Source organism: Salmo salar, chromosome ssa18 (assembly GCF_905237065.1).
Source record: "Salmo salar chromosome ssa18, Ssal_v3.1, whole genome shotgun sequence".
Taxonomy (NCBI): Eukaryota; Metazoa; Chordata; class Actinopteri; order Salmoniformes; family Salmonidae; genus Salmo; species Salmo salar.
This window is the reverse complement of record NC_059459.1, coordinates 77,897,721-77,915,325: the sequence shown is the minus strand read 5'-3', so window position 1 is coordinate 77,915,325 and position 17,605 is coordinate 77,897,721. Positions and strand designations below refer to the sequence as shown.

The 17,605-nt window shown below is 39.7% G+C and overlaps 1 protein-coding gene across 3 annotated transcripts in view; it reads right to left on the bottom strand.

Annotated features, from left to right (window-relative positions):
* The window catches only part of LOC106578068 (zinc finger protein OZF), a 47,751-nt gene extending 37,759 nt beyond the window's left edge, over positions 1–9,992 (bottom strand). Inside the window, exons 1-2 of one of the 3 annotated variants that reach the window (XM_045700537.1) lie at positions 9,523–9,828; positions 3,330–6,643 (exon numbers count right to left, since the gene is read on the bottom strand). In XM_045700537.1, the coding sequence (XP_045556493.1) occupies positions 5,340–6,643; positions 9,523–9,688 (1,470 nt within the window). In that variant the 5' untranslated portion in view covers positions 9,689–9,828 and the 3' untranslated portion in view covers positions 3,330–5,339. Of the gene's footprint in view, positions 1–3,329; positions 6,644–9,522 lie in introns of those variants that run through there. The other 2 variants (XR_006760262.1, XM_045700538.1) reach the window with 2 other exon arrangements.
* Between the last annotated feature and the right edge of the window lie 7,613 nt (positions 9,993–17,605).

Sequence of the window (17,605 nt, the reverse complement as noted above, 5' to 3'; positions counted from 1 at the left end):
TGCCTTTCAAAATCATGTCCAATCAATTGGTAGAAACAGGATGCACCTGAGCTTAATTTCGAGTCTCATAGCAAAGGGTCTGAATACTAATGTAAATATATATTTTTTTTACATTTTATATACATTTGCAAAAAATTCTAAAAACCAATTTTTGCTTTGTCATTATGGGGTATTGTGTGTTGATTGATGAGGATATTTTTTTGTTAATACATTTTATAATAAGGCTGTAACATCAAAATGCAATCTGTTCGCGAACTCACGCGACCTGTGTTGATTGACAGTTTGGTGGTCCAATCAGAGTGCCGAGTGTGCGTTTCACTAGCCAATCTGTTGCAGGTTATTTTGCAAGGGCGTGCTGCGGTCACTGATTCTGGCTGCGTGTGCAGTTATCCACATAGACTCTGTGCCTCAAAAATATGACAAAAACATGACAAAATCTGGCCAAATGCCAAATAATTTCAAGTCATCAGTCTCAAGTCAAAGTCAAAGTCTCGAGTCCAAGTCAAGTTATCAAATTTGTGACTCAAGTCAGACTCGAGTCCAAGTCATGAGTAAGAGGGTGATCTAGGATGATCATTTATAGAATGCACTGAATTGAAATACAACACATTGTCTGCGTTTACACAGGCAGCACAATTATTATACATTTTTAAACTAATTTCACTAACCCTATACTTATGATATCTATTGTTAGTCTACGTGTAGTTATCGTTTCCCTTTTGCACTGCGCCCGATTTCCCAAAAGCAGTTTAAGACTATTAAGACTAAATTCATCATTAGAACCTTTGTAGGTGCATCGTTAAATCTCCGAGCTGTTTCCAAAAAAATCATTGTGACTAAAGTTGCAATTGAAAACACTTAAACGACTGCCTCAGACCACTCGTTGAACAGCTAAGTACGTCGTTAGCTGCTTTTTTTGTGCCTTACATCGTTTTTTAAAATATCTTCACTAAAGACAGCATTAATATGTTTATCTGTCTCTGTGTGAAAACCGATAACTTCAGTTGACTACAAATACAAAGTTGCCAATGTCTTTGCAAATCTTACATGCGAAATAAGATGTTTAAAATGAAAACCTGAAATAAATGCATAGATACAGTACAGGCTACACATGCCTATACATTTCATGTTCATTCAATTGAGTTATATTTAGCTAATTGTAGGCTTCTGTCTGTTATTTCTTGCCTGAATATGTTTACTGATCAAATCAAATTTTATTGGTCCCATACACATGGTTAACAGATGTTATTGGTCACATGGTTAACAGATAATGGTCACATGGTTAACAGATGTTATTGGTCACATACACATGGTTAACAGATAATGGTCACATGGTTAACTGATGTTATTGGTCACATGGTTAACAGATGTTATTGGTCACATACACATGGTTAGCAGATGTTATTGGTCACATACACATGGTTAACAGATGTTATTGGTCACATGGTTAACAGATGTTATTGGTCACATGGTTAACAGATGTTATTGGTCACATGGTTAGCAGATGTTATTGGTCACATGGTTAACAGATGTTATTGGTACCATACACATGGTTAACAGATGTTATTGGTCACATGGTTAACAGATGTTATTGGTCACATGGTTAGCAGATGTTATTGGTACCATACCCACGGTTAGCAGATGTTATTGGTCACATGGTTAGCAGATGTTATTGGTACCATACACATGGTTAGCAGATGTTATTGGTACCATACCCATGGTTAACAGATGTTATTGGTCACATGGTTAGCAGATGTTATTGGTACCATACCCACGGTTAGCAGATGTTATTGGTACCATACCCACGGTTAGCAGATGTTATTGGTCACATGGTTAGCAGATGTTATTGGTCACATGGTTAACAGATGTTATTGGTACCATACACATGGTTAACAGATGTTATTGGTCACATGGTTAACAGATGTTATTGGTCACATGGTTAGCAGATGTTATTGGTACCATACCCATGGTTAGCAGATGTTATTGGTACCATACACATGGTTAGCAGATGTTATTGGTACCATACCCATGGTTAACAGATGTTATTGGTCACATGGTTAACAGATGTTATTGGTCACATGGTTAGCAGATGTTATTGGTACCATACACATGGTTAACATATAATGGTAGTGTTGTGAAATGCTTGTGCTTCTAGTTCCGACAGTGAAGTAATATCTAACAAGTAATCTAACAATTCCACAACAACATGGTGATGTAAAAACATGGTGACAAATCTTGATGTAGTGCATTATATAATAAGGTACACATTAATAAGATGCCTCAATATTCGCAGCCATAGGTGATAATATCTATATGGGAGCTGATCCGTGGTCAGTACTGTGGAATAATTCTAATAAGGTAATATTTGAACGGAGAAAGCTGCGCTGCGCTGCCTTTCGATTCTATCAGTATCGACAGGTGCTTCAACGACGCACTTAAAAGGCTCTACAAATACATGGTCAATCTGCATCTGCATTAGCCGCGCGGCATTTATGGTGATATGGCCTCTGCAAAAGTCAGGGAATTCATATTTCTTGCGCTTCGCTTCGCTGTTGTGAAGGAAGTTGTCAGATACGTTTGTTTGTGTTTATACAGGACCTCCCGCCCTCATCTACCATCTACCATCCATCTACCAATCACGTCAACGCGGAGCTCTATGGAGCGCTCATATTGTTACTAAAGTTGAGAGGCGCACAGCGATGCCGTAAAGAGCTCAATTTTGCCTGTGGAGGCACGCATTGCTTCAAACAGCATCGATATGGCGCTTCAGACCACGTTTCCAGATCGTGCATAAATTGGCTCTTAGTTAACGTTCTTTCTGTGTGGTATTTAGGTTGGTACAGCACTTTGTGACATCGGCTGATGTAAAAAGGGCTTCATAAATACATTTGGTTGACCTACCACCATAACCCGTTCAAAGACACTTGTCTCCTCCCCTTCCATCTACGCTGATTAAAGTTAATTTACCAAGTAATGTCAATAAGGGGCGGCAGGTAGCCTAGTGCGTTGGGCCAGTAACTGAAAGGTTGCTAGATCGAATCCCCGAGCTGACAAAGTAAAAATCTATCCTTCTGCCCCTGAAGAAGGCAGTTAACCCACTGTTCCTAGGCTGTCATTTAAAATAAAAGAAATTGTTCTTAACTGACTTGCCTAGTTAAATAAAGGTTTAAAAAAGGGGTCATGGAAAGAGCAGGTGTTCTTAATGTTTTGTATACTCATTACTCTATTGAAGATTAAACATCAAGGATCGGACACTCCCCCCCCATTTTCACCTAAAATGAAAAAAAACTGCCTGAAGAAAGGATATGAAAGGATATGCTGATTCTTGATACCATTTGAAAGGGAACACTTTTAATTTGAGGAAATGTGAAATGTAGGAGAATAACACATTACATCTGGTAAAACATAATACAATGAAAAAAACATGCATTTTCTTTTACATTTTTTTCTCCATCATCTTTGAAATGCAAAAGAAAGGCAATTATCTCACTTAGGAGTCTAGACGCAATTTAGATTTTGCCCACTAGATGGCAGCAGTGTATGTGCAAAGTTTTAGACAGATCCAATGAACCATTGCGTTACTGTTCAAAAGTCTGCCCAAATGTGCCGAATTGGTCAATTGATACATTTTCAAGTACATAACATACAACAATTATATGGTAATAAAAACTAAGTTTACACACTCCCATGAATGTCATAAATGGTGGATCATTAGCTGGACACCGATGAGCAGCATTAGGTCAAAATGGATGATAAATACTCTTGGACAAATTGAAGGTGATATTTTCTGTTAAGTAAAAACATGTTTTAATGTATCAATGACACCAGTCTGACCATCCTCATCACCTGAGAGACTAACAAAACAACCAGGAAGTCCTGTTTACATTTTAGTCATTTAGCAGACGCCCTTATGCAGAATGTCTCCTACTGGTCCCCCGTCAGCTTCGAACCCACAACCCTGGCGTTGCAAGCGCCATGCTCTACCAACTGAGTTACATATAATAACCTGAACACATCAGACTTTGGCAGTGTTTATTTACATGGGCAGCCCAATTCTTATCTATTCCTAGAACGAAATTGGGCCTTCATGTGCTGTTGGCTTTATTGGAGTTGGGAGTTCCAACTGGGAAGATTCACTTGAATGGCCCTCCCTCCAAGTCGTAATTACACGTGGGAAACTGAGATGACGCTGTTACCCATTGCCGAGTTTGTGACGCTTCCCCACTGACTTCTCAACTTTTCAATCAAAAGATGACGACAAATCTGTTTCTTGACAACTTGGTTTGTCCATTTCACTTCCTAGCCTTTGGTAACTGTTCCTCTGTGATGCGAATCTCTTTGATGTCTTAACTCTTGTCAAAGTGGATAATGTAGCTACATAATGAGGCTATCTTTACCATATTCGCAATGTTAAAGTGATGCTCCAGAGCTTTTGTATTTTTTCAGCCAGTAGTTTTGAAAGTAGTGATCACAAGCCAAAAAGGGGTCCCACGAAAATTGAGCACAATTGTGTACTACGTCATCCATTTCGTATGATATGAAACAAATTGTTTGCAATTTCTAGGATGTTAAAGAATTTGTACAATATGATTAAAAAAATGGAAATGCTTAAAGGGATATTTAAGGATTTTGGCAATGAAGCCCTTTATCTACTTCCCCTGAATCAGATGAACTCATGGATGCCATTTTTATGTCTCGGCATGTAGTTTGAAGGAAGTTGCTAACTAGTGTTACCGCAATGACTGGAAGTCTATGGCAACTGCTAGCATGCTAGTAGATACCATAGACTTCCAGGTATTGTGCTAACACTATTTAGCATTGGCTCGCAAAACTACCTCTAACCTCCTTCATACTGGATGCAGAGACATACAATTTGTAAAATAAAATCCTAAATCCTAAAAGGCCTAAATCCTAAAATTCTAAAGGCCTAAATCCTAAAGGCCTAAATCCCGAAGTATCCCTTTAAGATCCCAAACGGCACCTTCAAGCAAGTTAGCTAAATGTATTGTTAGCAACATTAGCTAGCTTATCTAACTTGCTAAAATCTTAAATGGTTGAAGAATTGTTCCGACTTCAAAAAGCACTTGAACACAATCATGTCAGACTTGCGACTTCCTTCCTTCCTTCCTTCCTTCTCTTTTTTCTTCTTCTTTAAAACACAATACAAAAGATACAAACAAAAAACATCACACAACATCACTCCTGCCCAGACCCACCTGCTCACACTCCCATCTCCAGCATCACTCTCCGTCATATGGCCTCAAACTGCACCATTTTGTTTCTCTCCATTGCCCACACTTTCAACATTTAGATAATAAAGCATTTGAATTGCAACTTCCTTATTGGGAAGTTTTCCACTTCTGATGTGCACATGAATGCCCCAATAGTTTTCTTTCTTTGTGGATGTTTTTAACATGCATAAACAGATTACTCTTCACACTGAATCTTTTCCCACAGTCACCACAACTAAATGGTTTCTCTCCTGTGTGAGTCAGTATATGATTGTTTAGGGTCTTCTTGTGTCTGAATCTTTTCCCACAGTCTCCACAACTAAATGGTTTCTCTCCTGTGTGAGTCCGTATATGTTCGGTTAGAGTGTGCTTGCGACTGAAACTTTTCCCACAGTCACCACAGCTAAACAATTTCTCTCCTGTGTGAGTCTGTATATGTTCTGTTAAGTTCCCCTTCTGAATGAAGCTTTTCCCACAGTCGCCACAGCTAAATCGTTTCTCTCCTGTGTGAGTCCATATATGTTCAATTAGGTTCCCCTTCTGACTGAAGCTTTTCCCACAGTCACCACAGCTAAATGGTTTCTCTCCTGTGTGAATCAGTTTATGCCTGGTTAGGTTCTTCTTGAGACTGAAGCCTTTCCCACAATCACCACAGCTAAAATATTTCTCTCCTGCGTGAGTCCTCATGTGCCTGGAAAGATCTTTTTTGAGTTTGAAGGTCTTGCCACAAACAGGGCAGGTGCAGGGTTTCCCATCGTGACAGAGTTGGACATGAGCCCCCAGTTTACAGGTGGAGTTGTAGCGTTTTTTGCAGAATCTACATTCACTGGGTCTCTTCCTGGTGAGAGTCACATGTCTCTGCAGGTCAGCTTTCAGAGGAAACGTTGTACCACAGTCACGGCAGTGGTGAGTTTTTCTAGACGTGGTGCTGGGTTTGGAACAGTGTTTCTCCAATAGTGGGCTGGGATCCAATAGTGGGCTGTTGTCAAGTCCTACTGTGTCACTGCTTACAGCTGAGCTGTGGCTGGAGGCATTGTTTTGATTATCTGGAGGGTCACAGGGAATGTAGAGACCCTTTAGGTTGGTCACAGTGACAAAAGGTTTGAGATCCACTGGTTTAGAGTCACTCTCTCTGCTCTTCACAGTCTTGGTTTGGGGAAGAGTCAAGGACCAAAGATGGTCCTCCTGATCACATTCCCTTTTCACACCTGAAGGAGTGAAATCGAACTCTATGATATCAGGCTCTAGACCTTGAAGCTGCTCTTCCTCCTGACTGGTCCTGACTTCCTCCTGTTCCTCTTTAATCTGTGTGGTCTCTGGGTCCTCCTGCCCCAGACTGGGACTCCACTCCTGCTCACAGTGCTGCTGCTCAGGGGGAACCTCCTCTTCAGAGACAGAGAACTGCAGGGAGTCTGGAGGGAAGGAGAGGATGTTATTTATATACCACATCATTAAATAGAACACTTTAATCATACAGGTGAATTATAGATATATGATTTTAAAATATCAAATGGCTTTATTGGCATGGATGTCTATGATCTACACAGCCTGTAGACATGCCTGAGTCCAGCTAGGTATATGCTCTTCTTAACACATCCCATATAAGACTTGGGTTCTCATTCCTACTATGGAACTCACTGTGGCTAATGTGTACAAAAGTCCTGACACTTTGTCTAACCCTTAATAATTGTTGTGTTCAATACGGTTTTGGAAACCTTACACTCAACTTTCATATCAACCCAAAATAATATTACACCTGTGCTGTTTAGTGTTGCACATTGACCTGAACTACAACACTCCCTGAGCGAATGGAAACAAGGGGTGGGATCAAAAACAAACGTGGGCTCGAATTGTAAAGTTATTTTTGGACGATTATGATGTTCAGTTTTTAGGTTTCCAAAAACCATATCACAATCAAGAATCAATTGTTTTTTTTAGATAGAGCTGAGACACAGAGTTTTATTTTTCAAATGTATGCCAAACAAAGACCATTAATTCCAAAGTTAAAAAGACTACTTTTAAAAATGTCCACTGAAAATTTTACAAAAACACATTTACTTGAAGAACAGCACAGATGTAAAGTTTGGTAACAGAATGACTGTAAAATCTTTTTTTTGTGTGACCCAAGTTTTCTAAAAACTGTAAAATATATATTCTGATTCAAGATTCAAAGATGTCTGCAGTAAGAATGGGATGTCAGCTATGATATTACACCTCGAGTTAAAAAAAACTACACTGAACAAAAATATAAACAACATGTAAGGTGTTGGTCCCATGTTTCATGAGCTGAAATAAAAGATTCCAGAAATGTTCCATAAGCACAAACAGTTTATTTCTCTCAAATTTTGCACACAAATTTGTTTACGTCCCTGTTAGTGAGCATTTCTCTTTTGCCACGGTGTGGCATATTAAGAAGCGGATTAAAAGGAATGATCATTACACAGGTGCACCTTCTGCTGGGATAATAAAAGGCCACTCTGAAATGTGCAGTTTTGTCACACAACACAATGCCAAAAATGTCTCAAGTTGAGGGAGCGTAGTGTGGGTGAGCGGTTTGCTGATGTCAACGTTGTGAACTGAGTACCCCATGGTAGTGGTGGGGTTATGGTATGGGCAGGCATAACAATAGGATTTTATTGATGGCAATTTGAATGCACAGAGATACTGTGACGAGATCCTGAGGCCCATTGTCGTGCCATTCATCCGGTGGGGTGAATGGTAGCACCATGTCTAGAAAAACTCACCACTGCCGTGACTGTGGTACAACGTTTCCTCTGAAAGCTGACCTGCAGAGACATGTGACTCTCACCAGGAAGAGACCCAGTGAATGTCGCTTCTGCCAAAAACGCTACAACTCCACCTGTAAACTGGGGGACACCGGACACCTCATGTTTCATGTTTCAGCATGATAATGCACAGCCCCATGTTGAAAGGATCTGTACATAATTCCTTGAAGCTGAAAATGTCCCAGTTCTTCCATGGTCTGCATACTCACCAGACATGTCACCTATCGAGCATGTTTGGGATGCTCTGGGTCGACGTGTACGACAGCGTGTTCCAGTTCCCACCAATACCCAGCAACTCCGCAAAGCCATTGAAGAGGAATGGGACAACATTCCATAGGCCACAATCAACAGCCTGATCAACTGTATGTGTCGCGCTGCATGAGGCAAATGGTGGTCACACCAGATACTGACTGTTTTTTTAATCCACACCCCTACTTTTGTTTAAGGTATCTGTGACCAACAGATGCATATCTCTGAAAATCCATAGATGAGGGCCTAATGAGTTTATTATATAATAATGAATTGGTAGGTCCAACTATACTTCTTACTTCTGTAAACCTTCATTATCCTTCCTCATGAGGGAGAGAAATTAGAAAACTATCTTAAAGATACAGCGAGCTCCAAAAGTATTGGGACACTGACAATGTTTTTTGTTTGTTTTGGCTCTGTACTCCAGCACTTGAAATGATACCATGACAATGAGGTTAAAGTGCAGACTGTTAACTTTAATTTATAATCGGGTGAACCGTTTTGAAATTACAACACGTTTTGTACAAAATCTCCACATTTTAGGGGACCAAAAGTATTGGGACAAATTCACTTCGATGTGTATTAATCAAATTCACTTATATGTGGTATTAATGTAGTCAAAACTGAGCCAAAACAACAAAACACGTGTTACTGTCCCAATACTATTGGAGCTAACTGTATGTGGAGTTTTTGTAACAATAACAAGACACTTTGTAATGCTCTTAAAATCTCACATTAGGCAAATCATTTCTGCAAAATGAAAAATAAATGTTATTAGTTGGCCTTCCTTAGTGGTCTTAACTTCAGTATTATTGTGTTTTGATGTATTTCTTATATTTGTCTGGTAGATGTTTAAGACCCCTTTTCCATTTTTTTAAAACCAGAAATCAAAACCTTTGCTTATTCCTAAAAAATGTTAAAACATGCATCTATGCCTTTATTAATATATTCATTTGACATGCTCCTATGAATTTCACATGTTGGTGCTCATGGGTCATTTTACTTGGAAATGGCCTCTGTCCATTTACCCTCAGCTGATCCAAAAGAAAGATATAAAATCTCTAAAGAAATGCATCGGCGTCAGAATGGCAAAGCTAGCCAGTTATGCTATTTCAATACGTTTTTCGTGACACACAACTTTTAAAATCATGCACGGGTGGATCTTACATTAAATAGCTTAGCAGTGATCACTTTAGCCAAACAGTTTATCAATAAGGTAGAACTATAGCTAGCTATCAGTAGCGCTACATACTAACCTATTCTACATAGTTGATTCCCCGGTGTCCTCCGCAGCAGTCTCCGTAGCCGATCATTCTCCTCCTGGTATTCTACTACCGTTTTCTCAACTGCACCGAAAATCTCCACAGCAGCCGCCGTTAAACGCTCATTTAAAAACAAACGCAACAACTGTAGTTTAGACATATTTCAGTCGAATGACATTTGGGTAACGTTACCCTACTTAGTTCAGTCAGTATGTCTTTCTTTCTTTGCTTCACACAAGGACTGCAAAATCAAAACAAAGTATTCTCTAATCCTACTTCCGTGTTCTAGTCAAATAATAATAATTAAAACAAATGTTTTCCTTGGTTGTAGTGGGTGGCGAACCCGGAAAAGAACAACAGCGCCGCCAGCTGGATTGGGGTTTACTACTCCACAAGGCAGCCTACAAACCAGTAGAAACTGGTTTAGGATCATCAGGGGTCGACTTTATAACATTATACAATATTAAATAAATATCATGAATGAGCAGCATTAGGTGAAATCTGATTAAACATACTCTAGGTCAAAAGAACAAGACCTTTTCTGGAATTTTATTTGATGTATCAATCACATCAGTCCAACCATTTTCTCATCAGCATGACAGAAATGACAACAACAAAAAAGATGAGGAAGTCATTTTCTAATGATGTGAGAACATCAACGGACTTTGAACAGCAGACCGGTGAGTTTCCTCCAATACTCTGTTCTGTTTATTCATTACGTCAGCCTTTCCTTCCAGTTCTCTGCTGCCAATGACTGGAACGAACTGCAAAAATGACTAATGCTGGAGACTCATATCTCCCTCACTAACTTTAATAAGCACCAGCTGTCAGAGCAGCTCACAGATCACTGCACTTGTACATAGCCCATCTGTAAATAGCCCATCCAACTACCTCATCCCCATACTGTATTTATTTATTTATTTATCTTGCTCCTTTGCACCCCAGTATCTCTACTTGCACATTCATCTTTTGTACATCTATCACTCCAGTGTTTAATTGCTATATTGTAATTACTTCGCCACCATGGCCTATTTATTGCCTTACCTCCCTTATCTTACCTCATCTGCACACACTGTATATATACTTTTCTACTGTATTATTGACTGTATGTTTGTTTATTCCATGTGTAACTCTGTGTTGTTGTATGTGTTGAACTGCTTTGCTTTATCTTGGCCAGGTCGCAGTTGTAAATGAGAACTTGTTCTCAACTAGCCTACCTGGTTAGATAAAGGTGAAATATATATATATTTTTTTGAATAAATCTTTATTTAGTTAGATTTAGCAGACAGTTTTATCCAAAGCGACTTACAGTAAGTTCATTCATTTAAAGATAGCTAGGTGAGACAACCACATATCAAATAAAATAAAATTGGATTTCTCACATGCGCTGAATACAACAAGTGTAGACAGGTTATTTAAATTACAGTGAAATGCTGAATAGAACAGGTGTAGACCTAACAGTGAAATGTTGACTTACAAGCCCTTAACCAACAATGCAGTTGAAGAAATAGAGTTAAAAAGTAACACAAAATGACATAACAATAACAAGGCTATATACAGGGGGTACTGGTACCGATTCAATGTGGGGGGGGGTACAGGTTAGTCGAGGTCATTTCTACATGTAGGTAGGGATAAAGTGACTATGCATAGGTAATAAACAGTGAGTAGCAGCAGTGTAAAAACAAATGTAAATAGTCCAGGTGGCCATTTGATTAATTGTTCAGCAGTCTTATGGCTTGGGGATAGAAGCTGTTAAGGAGCCTTTTGGATAATGACAAAGTTAAAACATGTTTGTAGAAATGTTAGCAAATTTATTGCAAATGAAATACAGAAATATCTTATTTACATAAGGGTAGAAGCTGTTAAGGAGCCTTTTATAATGACAAAGTTAAAACATGTTTGTAGAAATGTTAGCAAATTTATTGCAAATGAAATACAGAAATATCTTATTTACATAAGGGTAGAAACTGTTAAGGAACCTTTTGAACCCAGACTTGGTGCTTCGGTACTGCTTGCTGTGCGGTAGCAGAGAGAACAGTCTATGACTTGGGTGACTGGAGTCTTTGACAATTTTTTGGGTCTTCCTCTGACACCGCCTAGTATATAGGTCCTGGATGGCAGGAAGCTTGGCCCCAGTGATGTTTTGGGCCATGCGCACTACCTTCTGTAGTGCCTTACGGTCGGACGTTGAACAGTTGCCATAGCAGACGGTGATGCAACCGGTCAGGATGCTCTCGATGATGCAGATGTAGAACTTTTTGAGGATCTGGGAATCTTTTCAGGCTCCTGAAGGGGAATAGGTGTTGTCATGCCCTCTTCACAACTGTCTTGGTGTGTTTAGACCATGATAGTTTGTTGGTGATGTGGACACCAAGGAACTTGAAACTCTCGACCCGCTCCACTACAGCCGCGTTGATGTTAATGAGGCTTGTTCGGCCCTCCTTTCCTGTAGTCCATGATCATCTCCTATGTCTTGCTCACATTGAGGGAGGTAAGAGACTGCTATCGTTGTCTGTGATCAGGCCTACCACTGTTGTGTTGTCAGAAAACTTAATGATGCTGTTGGAGTGGTGGCTTGGCCATGCAGTCATGGGTGAACAGGGTGTACAGGAGGGGACTGAGCACGCACCCCTGAGGGGCCCCGGTGTTGAGGATCAGCGTGGCAGGTGTGTTGTTGCCTACCCTTACCACGTGGGGGTGGCCCGTCAGGAAGTCCAGGATCCAGTTGCAGAGGGAGGTGTTTAGTCCCAGGGTCCTTAGCTTAGTGATGAGCTTTGTGGGCACTATGGTGTTGAACGCTGAGCTGTAGTCAATGCACAGCATTCTCACATAGGTGTTCCTTTTGTCCAGGTGGGAAAAGGCAGTGTGGAGTGTGATTGAGATTGCGTCATCTGTGGATCTGTTGGGGCAGTATGCGAAATGGAGTGGGTCATTGGTTTCCACGATGATGGTGTTGATGTGAGCCACGACCAGCCTTTCAAAGCACTGTCATGGCTACCGACATGAGTGCTACGGTGTGGTAGTCATTTAGTCAAGTTACATTTGCATTCTTGGGCACAGGGACTACGCTGGTCTGCTTGAAACATGTAGTTAGACGGAAGAACGGTGGCTAACAATTATTCCCTCAAAAAGGCAGGAAGCTAGGAAGAAACCTAGAGAGGAATCAGGCTCTGAGGGGTGACCAGTTGCCTTCTGGCTGTGCTGGGTGGAGATTCAATATTAAGATCTTGGATGATATCTGGAGAGAAGCCCCATCTAGAATTCACTCTTGTTCCATCAATACCACCAGGTATCAATTGATACAATACAAAGTAATGCACATACTTCATTACTCCAAAACTAAACTATGTAGAATCTACCTCCATGTTTCCCCAATGTGTGACAGGTGTAAACTACATAGAATCTACCTCCATGTTTCTCCAATGTGTGACAGGTGTAAACTATATAGAATCTACCTCCATGTTTCTCCAATGTGTGACAGGTGTAAACTACATAGAATCTACCTCCATGTTTCTCCAATGTGTGACAGGTGTAAACTATATAGAATCTACCTCCATGTTTCCCCAATGTGTGACAGGTGTAAACTATATAGAATCTACCTCCATGTTTCCCCAATGTGTGACAGGTGTAAACTATATAGAATCTACCTCCATGTTTCCCCAATGTGTGACAGGTGTAAACTACATAGAATCTACCTCCATGTTTCCCCAATGTGTGACAGGTGTAAACTATATAGAATCTACCTCCATGTTTCCCCAATGTGTGACAGGTGTAAACTATATAGAATCTACCTCCATGTTTCTCCAATGTGTGACAGGTGTAAACTATATAGAATCTACCTCCATGTTTCCCCAATGTGTGACAGGTGTAAACTATATAGAATCTACCTCCATGTTTCTCCAATGTGTGACAGGTGTAAACTACATAGAATCTACCTCCATGTTTCTCCAATGTGTGACAGGTGTAAACTATATAGAATCTACCTCCATGTTTCTCCAATGTGTGACAGGTGTAAACTACATAGAATCTACCTCCATGTTTCCCCAATGTGTGACAGGTGTAAACTATATAGAATCTACCTCCATGTTTCCCCAATGTGTGACAGGTGTAAACTATATATAATCTACCTCCATGTTTCTCCAATGTGTGACAGGTGTAAACTATATAGAATCTACCTCCATGTTTCTCCAATGTGACAGGTGTAAACTATATAGAATCTACCTCCATGTTTCCTCCAATGTGTGACAGGTGTAAACTATATAGAATCTACCTCCATGTTTCTCCAATGTGTGACAGGTGTAAACTATATAGAATCTACCTCCATGTTTCTCCAATGTGACAGGTGTAAACTACATAGAATCTACCTCCATGTTTCCCCAATGTGTGACAGGTGTAAACTATATAGAATCTACCTCCATGTTTCTCCAATGTGTGACAGGTGTAAACTATATAGAATCTACCTCCATGTTTCTCCAATGTGTGACAGGTGTAAACTATATAGAATCTAGCTCCATGTTTCCCCAATGTGTGACAGGTGTAAACTATATAGAATCTACCTCCATGTTTCTCCAATGTGTGACAGGTGTAAACTATATAGAATCTACCTCCATGTTTCTCCAATGTGTGACAGGTGTAAACTATATAGAATCTACCTCCATGTTTCTCCAATGTGTGACAGGTGTAAACTATATAGAATCTAGCCTCCATGTTTCTCCAATGGTGACAGGTGTAAACTATATAGAATCTACCTCCATGTTTCTCCAATGTGTGACAGGTGTAAACTATATAGAATCTAGCTCCATGTTTCTCCAATGTGTGACAGGTGTAAACTATATAGAATCTACCTCCATGTTTCCCCAATGTGTGACAGGTGTAAACTATATAGAATCTACCTCCATGTTTCTCCAATGTGTGACAGGTGTAAACTATATAGAATCTACCTCCATGTTTCTCCAATGTGTGACAGGTGTAAACTATATAGAATCTACCTCCATGTTTCTCCAATGTGTGACAGGTGTAAACTATATAGAATCTACCTCCATGTTTCTCCAATGTGTGACAGGTGTAAACTATATAGAATCTACCTCCATGTTTCCCCAATGTGTGACAGGTGTAAACTATATAGAATCTACCTCCATGTTTCCCCAATGTGTGACAGGTGTAAACTATATAGAATCTACCTCCATGTTTCCCCAATGTGTGACAGGTGTAAACTATATAGAATCTACCTCCATGTTTCTCCAATGTGTGACAGGTGTAAACTATATAGAATCTACCTCCATGTTTCTCCAATGTGTGACAGGTGTAAACTATATAGAATCTACCTCCGTGTTTCTCCAATGTGTGACAGGTGTAAACTATATAGAATCTACCTCCATGTTTCCCCAATGTGTGACAGGTGTAAACTATATAGAATCTAGCTCCATGTTTCCCCAATGTGTGACAGGTGTAAACTATATAGAATCTAGCTCCATGTTTCTCCAATGTGTGACAGGTGTAAACTATATAGAATCTAGCTCCATGTTTCCCCAATGTGTGACAGGTGTAAACTATATAGAATCTACCTCCATGTTTCTCCAATGTGTGACAGGTGTAAACTATATAGAATCTAGCTCCATGTTTCTCCAATGTGTGACAGGTGTAAACTATATAGAATCTAGCTCCATGTTTCCCCAATGTGTGACAGGTGTAAACTATATAGAATCTACCTCCATGTTTCTCCAATGTGTGACAGGTGTAAACGATATAGAATCTACCTCCATGTTTCTCCAATGTGACAGGTGTAAACGATATAGAATATACCTCCATGTTTCTCCAATGTGACAGGTGTAAACGATATAGAATCTACCTCCATGTTTCTCCAATGTGTGACAGGTGTAAACTATATAGAATCTACCTCCATGTTTCTCCAATGTGTGACAGGTGTAAACTATATAGAATATACCTCCATGTTTCCCCAATGTGTGACAGGTGTAAACTATATAGAATCTACCTCCATGTTTCTCCAATGTGTGACAGGTGTAAACTATATAGAATCTACCTCCATGTTTCTCCAATGTGTGACAGGTGTAAACTATATAGAATCTACCTCCATGTTTCTCCAATGTGTGACAGGTGTAAACTATATAGAATCTACCTCCATGTTTCTCCAATGTGTGACAGGTGTAAACTACATAGAATCTACCTCCATGTTTCTCCAATGTGTGACAGGTGTAAACTATATAGAATCTACCTCCATGTTTCCCCAATGTGTGACAGGTGTAAACTATATAGAATCTACCTCCATGTTTCTCCAATGTGTGACAGGTGTAAACTATATAGAATCTACCTCCATGTTTCCCCAATGTGTGACAGGTGTAAACTATATAGAATCTAGCTCCATGTTTCTCCAATGTGTGACAGGTGTAAACTATATAGAATCTACCTCCATGTTTCTCCAATGTGTGACAGGTGTAAACTATATAGAATCTAGCTCCATGTTTCTCCAATGTGTGACAGGTGTAAACTATATAGAATCTAGCTCCATGTTTCTCCAATGTGTGACAGGTGTAAACTATATAGAATCTAGCTCCATGTTTCCCCAATGTGTGACAGGTGTAAACTATATAGAATCTAGCTCCATGTTTCTCCAATGTGTGACAGGTGTAAACTATATAGAATCTAGCTCCATGTTTCCCCAATGTGTGACAGGTGTAAACTATATAGAATCTACCTCCATGTTTCTCCAATGTGTGACAGGTGTAAACTATATAGAATCTAGCTCCATGTTTCTCCAATGTGTGACAGGTGTAAACTATATAGAATCTAGCTCCATGTTTCCCCAATGTGTGACAGGTGTAAACTATATAGAATCTACCTCCATGTTTCTCCAATGTGTGACAGGTGTAAACGATATAGAATCTACCTCCATGTTTCTCCAATGTGACAGGTGTAAACGATATAGAATATACCTCCATGTTTCTCCAATGTGACAGGTGTAAACGATATAGAATCTACCTCCATGTTTCTCCAATGTGTGACAGGTGTAAACTATATAGAATCTACCTCCATGTTTCTCCAATGTGTGACAGGTGTAAACTATATAGAATATACCTCCATGTTTCCCCAATGTGTGACAGGTGTAAACTATATAGAATCTACCTCCATGTTTCTCCAATGTGTGACAGGTGTAAACTATATAGAATCTACCTCCATGTTTCTCCAATGTGTGACAGGTGTAAACTATATAGAATCTACCTCCATGTTTCTCCAATGTGTGACAGGTGTAAACTATATAGAATCTACCTCCATGTTTCTCCAATGTGTGACAGGTGTAAACTACATAGAATCTACCTCCATGTTTCCCCAATGTGTGACAGGTGTAAACTATATAGAATCTACCTCCATGTTTCCCCAATGTGTGACAGGTGTAAACTATATAGAATCTACCTCCATGTTTCTCCAATGTGTGACAGGTGTAAACTATATAGAATCTACCTCCATGTTTCCCCAATGTGTGACAGGTGTAAACTATATAGAATCTACCTCCGTGTTTCCCCAATGTGTGACAGGTGTAAACTATATAGAATCTACCTCCGTGTTTCTCCAATGTGTGACAGGTGTAAACTATATAGAATCTACCTCCATGTTTCCCCAATGTGTGACAGGTGTAAACTATATAGAATCTAGCTCCATGTTTCCCCAATGTGTGACAGGTGTAAACTATATAGAATCTAGCTCCATGTTTCTCCAATGTGTGACAGGTGTAAACTATATAGAATCTAGCTCCATGTTTCCCCAATGTGTGACAGGTGTAAACTATATAGAATCTACCTCCATGTTTCTCCAATGTGTGACAGGTGTAAACTATATAGAATCTAGCTCCATGTTTCTCCAATGTGTGACAGGTGTAAACTATATAGAATCTAGCTCCATGTTTCCCCAATGTGTGACAGGTGTAAACTATATAGAATCTACCTCCATGTTTCTCCAATGTGTGACAGGTGTAAACGATATAGAATCTACCTCCATGTTTCTCCAATGTGACAGGTGTAAACGATATAGAATATACCTCCATGTTTCTCCAATGTGACAGGTG